This window comes from Lottia gigantea (genome assembly GCF_000327385.1).
Source record: "Lottia gigantea unplaced genomic scaffold LOTGIsca_89, whole genome shotgun sequence".
NCBI lineage: Eukaryota > Metazoa > Mollusca > Gastropoda > Lottiidae > Lottia > Lottia gigantea.
In genome coordinates, this window is record NW_008710923.1 from 1,066,553 (window position 1) to 1,079,945 (window position 13,393).

The following is a 13,393-nucleotide window of genomic DNA, read 5'->3' on the forward strand; positions in this document are numbered from 1 at the left end:
CATCGACGATAAGCATTACAAATGCTGATCAAAGGCGGAAAAGCAAAAAAAAGAAAAGAAAAAAAATAATAATAATAACACCCGCTCTCAGAAGGGTTTGAGCATAGAATCGAAATTCCAGAAAACTTGTCATGACAACTAAATGGCTTTTTATAACAAAATATTCTACATATTTCAGTCGACTTCTGCCCTCCTGAACCTAACAATGGAACATCTGTAGAGAAAGAAAGTAAATTTATTCTTTGACATTATTATTTCAAACATTTTGACATTTCACATATGTCAAATGCAATTTAAGAGTCATATTTACTAAATTTCTAAGATGGCCAAGGTCACCAAAATATTGCCTATACAATAATGCTGACATTCCAGATCTGAAATAAAGTTAGTTAATATTCGTAGACACAGGGTTACAGAGCTATGGACCGATGAAGTAATGCAGAGATAGAGTAATCATGTTGCTTATAAACAATAAATGCTACCGGTGCTAAAGGAATATGGGCAGATGCAATGGGCAGATGGAGAAACGATATTAATGAAAAATGTTACAAATGAAAGATGTCAACATAAAACCAAATTACCCCCCCCCAAAAAAAAGCATCGCCGGTGTACTGAAGATCTCTGAAGTATGTACCATGTGACTTGACCACATCTTTAATCAAAACCAAAAGTGTTCAGAAGCGTCCCCAATTTCAGACAAAATGGTGCAAGTAAAAAGTTTCCCACGCTCTCGATGTAACAACTGGTAATAATAAAATGTATAATATTACAAAATAACTGATTTTTTCTGCCGCTACTCATCAAACACGACATAATGAAGATATCAGATGCTGGCACACGAGCCTGATGGTCGGTATAAACGAGCCAGTTCGGCACACACGAGTCTAAAGCTAGGTAAACACGAGTCTAATGGTCGGTACATACGAGTATAATGTTCGGTACACAGGAACATAAAGTTCAGTAAACACGAGTATAAAGTTCGGTAGACTATCTAAATATACACGACGAGATAGTAGATTTGATATGTTGATGCCATAGTAAGTTGTTATTGTATTCCGAAATCATAGCTATAGAGTTGTTATTGAATTCTTAAAGCATAGCTATAACGTTGTTATTGTATTCCGAGAGCATAGCTATAGAGTTGGTATTGTTATTGTATTCCGAGAGCATAGCTATAGAGTTGGTATTGTACTCCGAGAGCATAGCTATAAGGTTGTTATTGTATTCCGAGAGCATAGCTATAACATTGTTATTGTATTCCGAGAGCATAGCTATACAGCTGTTAATGTGCTCTGAAAGTATAGCTATGGAGATTTTTATCATACACCGAGAGCATAGATATATTGTTGTTATTGTATTCTGGAAGCATAGCGATGTCGTTGTTATTGTACTCCGAGAGCATAGCACTAAAGTTGTTATTGTAGCCTACTCCGAGAGCATAGCCTGTTATTGTTATTGCCCCTTTTCTGCGCTCAATCCATAGTTATGATGTATGTATTTTTGTTATGCCCTTATACCATAATGATAGAAGAATGCGACCAGATTTATAGCGTTTTGCGCCCAAACCATAGTTATAGACATGTGCGCTCGGGGTTATTGTGTAAAACATCAACATCCATTATTACGAGACACAACAAAGATGTTTTACTTCCTTCAACCAGTTCACCAGACATCAGACACCCTTCCTGATGGTGGTAACTATACGTTCTGTTTAATTTGTGTACATATCTTACTTTTAGTGCAAGTTTTCCATCTGTTTCTGTTTATATTACGTATTGAACAGACTCGCGCCATTGGTTGACTCAAGAAGTTTACTAAAGATCAAAGACGCGAATATCCCGGTCGTTCTTGTAAAAGGTTTTGACACCATTAGCATATGCATGTTCCCTTAACAACATTTATGATAAATAATCCTTAAGCGGCATTTGGGGGTAGCGAATATGCACAAATACCATACAACTCATCCATTCTGTTAAATTAAGCAATATAAGGGGGAAAAGTTATATCATTATGTTATTGTGGTATAATTGTTACAAATTCTCTGGTGGGAGCTACATCATATCCGGTTTACTCACAGGCATTCGGCGAAGAATTGGAATCTCCCAAATAGAAGTCAAAGGTGTCCCCGATATACACATAAAAAGGCTAGAAAACCTCTTTACAATCTCTTAAATCGCAATTCACGAATGCTCCTAAGCTTTTAAACTTGTAATTCACTTTCTATCCATCCCTTAACTGTGCATGGTTCAGTATGTGGTAATGTTTTGATCGTAAATATTGTTCATAATAATATATAATATATCAATATGTTAAGTCAATATTTACGTCGGAAACGGCGTATTGCGTCGCCTTTATTTACCAACGGTTAGGTCTATCAATAAACTGTTGTTTCATATTTTCAGGTTTGTTCACTTATATGCACTGAACAAATAAAATCTCACAGTTAAAGGGACTGTAGGAGGAATTTTAAACTGATTGCACCAATTTGCACCATTCCAATTTTTCAATCAAACATCTTTGGTTCTATTAATTAATCATTAATATTTGATATTTGATATTTGTGCTTGATAAAGACTCCTGTATGTGAATTGAAACGTTGCAAAAATTAAAGAAAGGAGTAGTATATCTTTAATAGTGTTCTTATTTATTTAATACATATGAAATGTTTAGAAACTTTCCACAAGCCCTTTAATACCCAATTTGTAACGTATATTTCTCAAGGATGTCAATGGCATACTAATACCAAAACAACTACCGGTACTAAACTATGTAGGGTATTATAAAAGGGTATAAGTTTGAATATTTCCGTCTCCCAACCTTTTTCTAAAAACGTCACGCTTAGAATCCGTTTTGACGCTCTTCATATTTATCTATCATTCGGCAATCTTCGGCAGTTTCCGTAAAGCTGAATCTATTGCAGAATACAAGCGGAACTTTCATGGTAGCCCTTTCGAGCGTTTAGATAAATATTTCCGGTTATATAATGTCATTGCCAATAGAGCCTAACTTGCCCTGAATCTGTTTGTTGCCCTGACTGAACCTACTTCTTAATGTTGGAACAACGCGACTTTTATGAATCACATGAGTTCAGATATTTCTACTGTATGTCAATTTTTATCATAGTTTTGGTCAAGTCTCGTCTAGTCTAAATGGTCACATGTCAGTCATTATAAAATCACCCGACCTCACCACCGGTCATGTGCAAAAGTTATACTATAGCTCATGTAAATGATGAAACTCGTGACATAAGACCTGAAGAGCAAAGCAAACTTGATTCACCTTATGTAAATTTCCCCCATCCAAAGTTCACGTGATTATAGAACTAAACGCCCTCATTGACTCATTCTGTCGCCAATTATCGTCTCTTAAAAGTTAAAATGATGAGTATTTAAAAAAAAAATCAATTGAAAATTGGTAACATGAACTCATAAGGAAGAAGAAAATAAAAACTTAAATTTAAAGAGGGAGTGTGAAAAAAAACCTGAAACCATGATTAAGTCTAGGGTCATTTCTAGAAAATGTCTGAGGGGAGGACACAGTGGCGGTGCCAGCCTCCCGAGACTGGTGGTACAAATTAGGGACAGACTTAATTAGGTGTAAGGGGGAGAGGGGAGGGGGGCAACTGTCGGGGCCGAATTCAGAAGGCGGCAACTTTCTGGAGACGTCTTGTCGCACGTCTCTCATGGATCGTCTGATAGGGTCCTGCCAAGAAAGTTTTCGAAAGTGAATTAATTTGGTGCATTCTGACACATTGCGGGGCAAATATGTATAAATTATATTTTTGAATTTATTCAAAAAGGAGTAGGAGTACAATTGGGCGTTCAAACCATTTTCTATGAGGAGCCAGCCTCGCTGGAGCCGCAAACAGGTAACATAAAACGCACAGGGAAGAAAGTGAGTACATAAATTTAAAGGGTAGTGAGGGAAAAAAAACTGAAACCATGACTAAGTCTTGTCTCACAGTTACCAACAATACATCAAGAAATATAATAAGGTAACAAGTTATATTAAAGATCTGTTTCCTTGTTTTATAGAGTCAAATTAAACAAACTATTTGATTAATTGGTGTTTCTAATGAATTATCATGTATTTTTAATCAAAGTGTTATGTAATTTTGCATATAATTAAGAGTTTTAACCAATCATAAATGTCCATGATTGTACAGTCTGGATAAACAAAAAAAGACTTTTTGATCTTTCTTGATCGGTCACTCATGAGAATTTTACTGGAAATTCTCTTCTAATTTAGCTAATCATGAATTAATTATGGACATCAGAGACAAGCTGGTATTTGTCCAAGTAGTTAGAACACCTCTATTTTCTATTCATATAAGTATTAGCATTTTCATTTTCATAAATGAAAATAAGGGAACCCATCTTTAAGAAGTATATTTTGATTTTCAAATTAATTTCAAAATTTCAGGGAGTAATCCATGTTTTAAGAACTGGTTATGGCATGGTAATAACTATTTCAATAGCAGTCTGATTTTTTAAAGAAATTTTCACCATATACATTTATTGCCAACTCTTCATTACGGCAATTTATAATTATTCAAAAAAAAAAAAAAAAATTGTGAACGTGCAACTTTATTTGCATTAGACATCACACCATTGTCCATTTTGCGGACATAAACTGTACAAGACTTTCATTTTCCCAACATATTGTTTCAACTTCAAAAATATAGTTCAGTGCATATAGGATTTGGGATCATATGATATTGATTTAGACGGTTCTATATGTATATTGAATCAATAATAAAATGCATGGTAGCAGTACAAAACATCTGAAATTTCCAGAACTGTTCATAAATATTCCCCTCAATAAGTCACAGTACTAGCCAGCTATAAATAGATAAGGATATAGAAGAATGTCACGCAAATATAATATTATTCATACCAATCAATCCTTTTAAATCATTCTGTTACTAATGTTGGAACTCCTTAATTGTTTATTACCAAAAATAGGATCAAAATAAATGAAAATATCACCTTTGTATTTTTTCCGAATAAATTGTGCTAAAAAGCACGTATTCTGAAAATCACGCGAATTCTCCCACCATGTATAAAGCGTTGCGTTGAGGATTCAAAGATCAAAATAAACTATTAGTAAGAATTTTAGATTATAACATTGCGGTTAAGCAATGTTACGAAAGCACAGACACAGGCACGCAGACTTAACCTCTAGTGAGAGAGTATTGTTTGTGCAGTTAGTTTTAATAGTAGGTTACTGTAACCAAGGCATCTTATGAAATGTGCATAATTTGCGATGATTTATTTTTCTTTACATATCACGTTTAATGGGTTGGGTAATTATTTGCTAAACCGGTCATTATTAACTTCAGTGACATCATATTTCCCGGAAGAATTTTCTAAATCTATTCCCCCCCGCATCCCCGGAAGAATTTTCCAAATATATTCCTGTCCCAAAATGAATTAGTCATTTTGAAACGTATTTCACACGAAAACTATATTCAACGATTAACCATAAATTGATATAAAACCAATAGCTAAAAATGAAAATAAAACAACATTCTTAACACATTACTGTAGGCTACCATCATCGACACGTAGGCCTATTCTTCTCTAGGCATCATCAAAACGGCATCAGTTTAAAAAGTCCCCCTACATTCCTTTAGTTAACAGGAGGCTTTCTGTGAATTTCATCATCCAAATAAATACCAGCCCGATACTTAAATTGTATTAAACTGCACATTCAGTACATTGACCGCCTCAATTGTCAATAAATTCTTCATAATTTTCCCATAGCAATCGGTCAAACATGTCAAACTAGGAAACTAGCTGATGCAAGTTTAGTTAAACGCTGATGCAATCCACTTGACTACACTCAAAAACTAATGAATGAAATCGATCAGCCAATCAAATTACTAGAATGAGCTGATCAGGTGGTTTTCATTGGATGATTAGTAAGGTCACATGGGTTCACGTGGGGAATAGTATATATATACGTAAATAAACAGGATCAAAACAACTAGCTGTCATTTTGAACATGAAGAAGATCCTTGGAGGAAAACGCATATTCAACTAAGACTGTAACCTATATACTAACTGCTGTACAATGGATACCGATACACTAAAGCAACTAGTACTCAACGCTTCACATCTACATGTGTTCGGGTATGGTTCCTTATTGTGGAAAACAGACTTTAAATACGATTCCAAACAAGTTGGGTTTATTAAGAATTATGTACGAAGATTTGATTTGGGAAATTCAACACACAGAGGCACAGAGAAAGTGGTAGGTGTGAGCTTAAATAACTTCAAAGTTGACAGAGTCTTATACCTTGATCGTATGGTTTAAAACTAGATACAGTGGTGGGGTAGATATTTGGGTATTGGGTAGCTTTTTTGGTGTGGGGTAGATATTTGGGTATTCAATATTGGGTAGCTACTTTGGTGTGGGGTAGATATTTGGGTATTGGATAGCTACTTTAGTGTGGGGTAGCTTCCTGGTGTGTGGGGTAGTTACATTGGTATGGGGAATCTACTTGGATGTGGGGTAAGTTCCTGGTGTAGGTTAGCTACATGGGTATATGGGGCATCTACTTGCGTGTGGGGTAAGTTCCTGGCGTAGGTTAGTTACATGAGTATGGGGAATCTACTTGGGTGTGGGGTAGCCTCCTGTTGTATGTAGTAGATGCATCAGGGTTGGTTCTATATACCTATTCAATAGCCTAGTGGCCTACTTGTTGTTTGTCCATTAATAATGCAATTGTAACGGTCCATGAATAATTTAATAAAGGTAACATACGGTTTTAATATAATTATCTTAATCTAATTCGGGTTCATTATTGAAACGATATTTTCCATTTGAATATTATATCAGTCATGCAGAGCGATATTTGCACGTCTGCAAACATATGTTATGGTAGCATGTTGACCTACCCATGTCTACATATGGTCTAGCCTACATCATATGTATTTTTGTATAATTTCAGCCTGGACGAGTGGCTCATATAGAAGAAAGTCAAGGGGTAAGTCTATTTTAAGCATTCAAGATTCACAAGCCGTCAAATATTTGTTGAAACCTATATTTCATCATTGATACCATACCTTGCATTGCATCAGCCACGTGCTATTCTATTTATAGTATCACAAGGTCAAGATCATGTTTACTACTAGTGTTTAAGTCAGTTGGTGAGAGCATGTAATAGGTGTTTGGTGTGGAATTACTGTGGCCTTAACCGAATTCCTCGACGACTATAGAACTAAAAAGTATTTTAAACGTGGAAAATAGCGTTCTTCGGACATTCGTAGAGATTTAAGGCCTCTACAAATTTGATAAGTGTGACATAGACATTATTATCAACTTTAATGAATAAAACCATTTTTAAAATTAAAAAAATTACATTTGATTACCGATTTGATAATTTTTATTAAAAGAAATTAATTCTTGGGTTTCATATTCTTTTCAATCATTTTGCTTCTGCGTTCAAAATTCTTTGATCGACCGGCAGTAACCGATATAGATAAACCGCAGGGTTTTGACCTGTTACCTTTATTATTCAATAATAGAGTTAATGACTTACTGTAATATTGGTTTCTGGGTGAAGGTCATGTTTGTAAACATACATTATTTTAAGTCAAAATGTACTATTACACATCTCTGTCTTGTATTGGCTGACTATATAACACTAGGTATTTCAAGTCAGGCTAATCGCATATTGAATTGAACAAAATAAGTAAAAGAACTTATAAAAATGAAATCTTTTGAGCCGTTGGGTAGGCTTATTATTTATTCCACACCAGTAGACCTGTCTTGACCAATGACCAAGGATAACACTGATCTAGAGGCCATTATCCAACGACCCAACCGTGTCCAATATTTTTGATTATTAAAGAAAATTAAATTATATACATGCAGGAGTCTCCTTATTAAACAATCTCGAATAAAGAGGAAAGTCGGACGTAAAACTCCATTCAACCATTCGAGTTTCTTATGAGACAAATATTTTATCTTTCAGAGTAAAGCATGGGGAGTGGCCTTTAAAATTTCTGGAAAAGCAGACATTATGAAAGCTTTAAGTTACCTGAACAATCGAGAATGTGAGTTAGGGGGGTACACGACCCTAGTGACAGAATTCCATCCCAGAGAACAACCCAGCCAAACTATCACCGTCTTGTGCTACACTGCTACTCAAAATAACAAATTTTATCTGGGACCAACGAGTTACAAAAATATGGCAAAACAGGTTGTGTCTGCTCGAGGAAAAGCGGGAACGAATGTGGAATACGTCACAAAAATTGCGGACTATGTCAAATTTTACATTCCAGAAGATCAGGATGAACATTTGTTTGAATTAGACTACGAAATCAGATTTTTAGTGAAACAAAAACGATTATCGGCGAATAATAAGTTGATAGAAGACCATGAACTTCATATTCAGACTCTGATGGAACCAGTCCAAGCTTCATGAAGTATGACCGGAAGTGAGTTCGATATACGATGTATTGAACACATCCTGCATTAATTTCAAAGCTATTCGATTAAGTAGAGCAGTTACTGCTTGAGGTGATGGAAACGCGAGTTAGCTAAAGCGATAACAGACAAGTTAACAGCACTTCAAGACAGGCATATGGCACCGACATTTTTTGGAGAAGGCGAAACCTTTGACATTCGAAAAGATTCCAGGATGTTGTGATTGCCTTTGAAAATCATTCGGTTACAGGGTCTGCATCTAATATCAAAAAGAGCCAACAATCAAATCATACAGATAATGTGAACCAAGTATTATAACAAAGATCATCTTGAGCTAGACAACCGATTTACAAAAGCTCACACCAAAAATTTAGTCTTCCCGACGTGTTCACTCGTAAAAAGGGTAACATAAAGATCTGAATATATGCAATTTATTATTTTTATGTTTCTGTTTTACAAATAAGTATTTATTATTGATGTTATTGACCATTGTCTTTCTTGAGATGTCTATGGCCGATTTAATTATAAAACTTACTGAATGCCAAATAAATACATTTCCATTACGAACTTAACTCTCATTATTACAGATCCACCCACAGTTGGAATACGTAAGAGAAGCTTAGAAACATATTCATTTCCGACACAGGTTTTGGCATTGTTCTGATTTGGTAATGTAATAAGATGCAGGGGGAATGTATAACACCATTTCCAATGCAAAACAATACCTAAATATACCAATGAATATGGGAAATATAAACCACTTGGGTCTATAACCACCTGTTACGATAAAGAGTTCCCTCCCATTAACAGGTGGTTGTTGATATTAGTAAAGTGTTAGTGTTTCAGTTCTGTACATTACAGTACTATACGATATTAGTTTATACTCTATAGTAAATCTTCTACTAGTGACGACAAGATTTCACGTGCAAATTTTTCCCAGGGCAAGGGAACAATATTCATTATCCACGAACTATAAATGAATGGTGCCATTGTACATTAAGCAGAAAAATCCTCGAGCCAAGATCCATTTTTTTGTATAATATGGTTACACTGAAACTGCCAAGGACCAAGGGCCTTGCTCTCAAACTAACCTGAGATAAAATCTGATTGAATAATAGAACTAAATTTCAATTTCAGTAATTAGCCAACGAGATTCCGGAAAACTATAACCATCTCAAGCAATATCGATAAAAATACCTCTGATATAAACCTCGACCAAGCCATTTTGCTATCATATTTGTCAAAAGAAATACGACGAATTCGAAACCTTCTATTACTTATGTTACACCCTTCGACCCTCATATCCACTGACTTTGAAGGGAATTGTCAAGATCGTCAAACTTTCTGTCGCGGCTTAGACCTATATTTTAATTATAGAGTCTCTGTGGATTAGAAAGGACCCCTATATAGAGATAGAGTCTCCAGATACAAATCTTGATGAATAGAGATGTAAAGAAGGGCTATTCATCAAGTAAATCCTTTCTGTCTTCATGGATTAACTACTTGACAAATTTTGTATAAGGTATACGGGAACAGTGTTCAAATGGTTGAATATATATTCAACACAACCTATGTGGTATTTCCTGGAGTTGTATGGTCGTCATCTCGTTTTTAATATTCTTTTTAGAAACCACCGATGAGAAATTGATTTTGAGATTCTCGGCGATCATCAATGGAATTCATTTGTCCATCAATACTTTCAAGTTAGTAATATTTTGACGTTAACAAATGCCCTTCACGAATAAAAAAAAAAGGTCTGTCCAATGAACTTTTTAGTTCGAAGTTCATATTCCTATTGCAAATAATTTAAAATTGCGCTCGTGTTTCTGAACTTAACATAGTCAGAAGCCACAGGGTTGATTTGACTATAATTATATACTGTCACATGATGTAAGGAGGATACTCTTGACTCAATTATTATTAAAATATGAAATAAGCCAGAACTGTAATAGTACTATAATAAATGACAGAATTCATCAAACCAAGGGACGTGGATGACATACTGTATTGTATAAGGTCAGGGCATTAATAGCGAGATATGGAGAGCTTTTTCAAAATATGATCCACAAAGGGGGTGAGTCCAGGTGCTCTACTTTGCCCTTTGTTATTCATTATGAGTGTCAATGAATGTGATGACTATGAACTATTCATAATAATTTTATTGTTCTATACAATAGTGGTCGTTAATTTAAAATCTGTGTGGCTGTTGATTGAATTGTTACAGTTTTTAACCAGTGATTTAAATTGTCATTAAAGTGACACTTTCAACTGGTCTCTTTTCAACCTGAATTTGTCTTCGAATTAAGAGGACAATTTGTATATTGACTCAATGTACTTGAGAAGCATGTCAATGTCTCGAGATAATTAATGAGAAATGATTATTTGAATTACAGTATGTTGAAGCAGTCTGAAACCAAATAATAGAAGATATCAATAATCTGCAATATTGTTATCAGTACGAGTAGTGCAAGCTGTTGATCGTCAAGTTGGTACTCTGGTTTGCCTTGCTGTACTGAGTAACATCATTTTCAATGAGCGTGCCTATTTTATTTTACATTTTAATCAGATAAATATCAAATATAGATATTAAAAAAATGTTATTGATTGATATTCTATCGATGACGACGCATTTATTATTATATATTTGAGTATGTGACCGATTATCAACTGGTAGATATATGGATTAAGATTTAGCATGTATGCATACCATCAATGCATCCATACCATTAACCATACAATAATAATTATCATGATATCATATGTCTACTTTTTAACATGCACACGTTTTTCACTGCACTTACGCCAATTTCGACGTTTGACTTTAAACTAAAAGATGGGTATAGCCAAACAGAAAAGTCATTTGTGACCCAGCGAGTCATAGATTGTTCCAGACTGGTTCCAATGTGTTTAAATGGTCACTCGCTGATCGATCTCAGACGAAACGAAACAAGATATAAGCCCTCGACTGGGTTAATTAACTACAATTATTGAGGTAAATGAAGCCTGGAGTTAGTGATTTGAAAATGTAATATTCGTGTAAACAATTTAATTGAGAGATGTATTAATGACATTGGTAAATACTCGTGCCGTCTTATTCAGACAAATTACAAAATCTATAGACTCGGTCTCTTTTAGACTGTCTTAAAAACACATTGACATTTCATGTTCAGTAAGTATCATTCGTCATAATATTAATTAGCTTTTGTTTAAGGCTATTTTTGAATTTAAAGGTAGTATGCACCAAGTTGGTCTAAACAAACAGTCCCAAAAACGTCCGTCCGACCATCCAGATCCAGATCCTACCACGACCACCAAAAATATACCTATAGTCTGCGAAATAAGCTTTAGTTGGAAGCAGACGTGAACTACCTACCGTAGTCCAGGTGTGCCAGGACACGTTAAAGATACTTGACAGGTGCGAATAAAAGAGGTACCGTCTATACTATTTAACCTTCATTAGTCCATGCATGTCAGGTGAAGAGCTTTGATTCATTTGGCATAGTTTGTTATTATTTTTAATATTTTACAACTTGTATAAATATAGTGTTAATGCAAGCGAAATTGAAGACTTAAAAATGTCGAACCTTGTCCAGATGGCTCTGTTGTATTGTGAACGTCCGCCATTGACTTAACAACAAATAACCAACGAATTAATTTTCTATACAATATCATGTCGTGTGGTGTCAATTATTTGTTACCCAACTGTTGGAGATTACCATTATCTTCTTGTACCTTATGGTCATCCGTGACCTAATTCTAAATAGGGCCACAACACAAAGATGTCTTTCTAGCAAGGTGAACGTTCTTTAGAGGCGAAAATTGGAACAAACAGAACCTGTTCAGAACTCACCAATCAAGCGCCAACAAAGATATATGTTTAGCAAGGTGAAGGTCGTTCTATTGATTTCATTACGTGACCTTTCCTCCTGGAATTAGCTACCCAATACGCCTTCTTTCAGCATATGCTAAAAGTGTAATCCAAGACAAATGTGGGTCAATTACAATACAAGGTTAATCTCCCGAGCAGATGCAAGTAAATCCGCCTTGATTCTTCTGTTTAACTTTAAGTGTTGTTTGTGAAAATAAGGGGTAGAGATAAGGGCACGGGGGAGACACGATAGGTCGAACGTCTCCGGGGCTTAAACCTCTCATCGCTATTACACAATAGAAAGAGGGTAGGTCCCACAGACCTGTTACATAGACAGGGTCATATCGGCCTCTCTGATAATTTTGACTATTTTAAATTCAACTGTAAGAAAGCAACAAAAGATAGGGGACCACCTGTTTAAATCTCCAGTTGAATTAATTTAATTCTTTCGGCGCGTATTGTCTCTTTTGACAGTTTAAACGTCTCTGTCTCAAAGATGAAATTTAATAAATTGGTAGACTCAAAGTGGGAGTATGCACCGAATTACTTGGATTTATTTTAAAATATCTTTATAAAGTGGCCCTCAGTGTCGTATGGTAGCGAATAAGAATAGTGGTTATAAGTTTCAAACGCAACTCTCATGCAACTGAGAAACTCACAACCACTTTCATTATCAGCAACCGCAGGCAAATGGTAATCGCTATAGTAATGCGTTGAGGTTGCAAAGCCTATTGTTCACCCAAACCTCGGCAATATTATTTTGAATATCTTACTCATATAGCTGCCGTGTGCGTCCAGAGAATTATTATACTGTTTTTCCATTATGAAAGGTTCTGTGGCATTCAATACAGACCATATAATGATACGTTACATGAGCTTAGATTCGTATCAGATGGTCAAATGTTTTGAAAGAAAGAACATTTTTATCACCGTACACATAATTTACGGTCATTTTGTATCAAAAAATGTGAAAAGGTGTGAACAAATCGTTGATGAAAGCTTTTCAAATTTAAGATTTTATGGCCTTAGTTTATAATTAAGGTTGTTTAGGTTAGAGAGAGAAGCGTGAAGGTTTTAGAAAATCACGGT

General features: G+C 35.1%; 1 protein-coding gene across 1 annotated transcript; it reads left to right on the forward strand.

Moving 5' to 3' along the window:
• Window positions 1-5,996: 5,996 nt before the first annotated feature.
• Window positions 5,997-9,003, forward strand: LOTGIDRAFT_236920 (hypothetical protein). The gene is made up of 3 exons (XM_009068130.1): window positions 5,997-6,255; window positions 6,956-6,991; window positions 7,982-9,003. The coding sequence occupies exons 1-3, from the start codon at window positions 6,076-6,078 to the stop codon at window positions 8,432-8,434; spliced, it is 669 nt and encodes a 222-aa protein (XP_009066378.1). The 5' UTR covers window positions 5,997-6,075; the 3' UTR covers window positions 8,435-9,003.
• The last annotated feature ends 4,390 nt before the right edge of the window (window positions 9,004-13,393 follow it).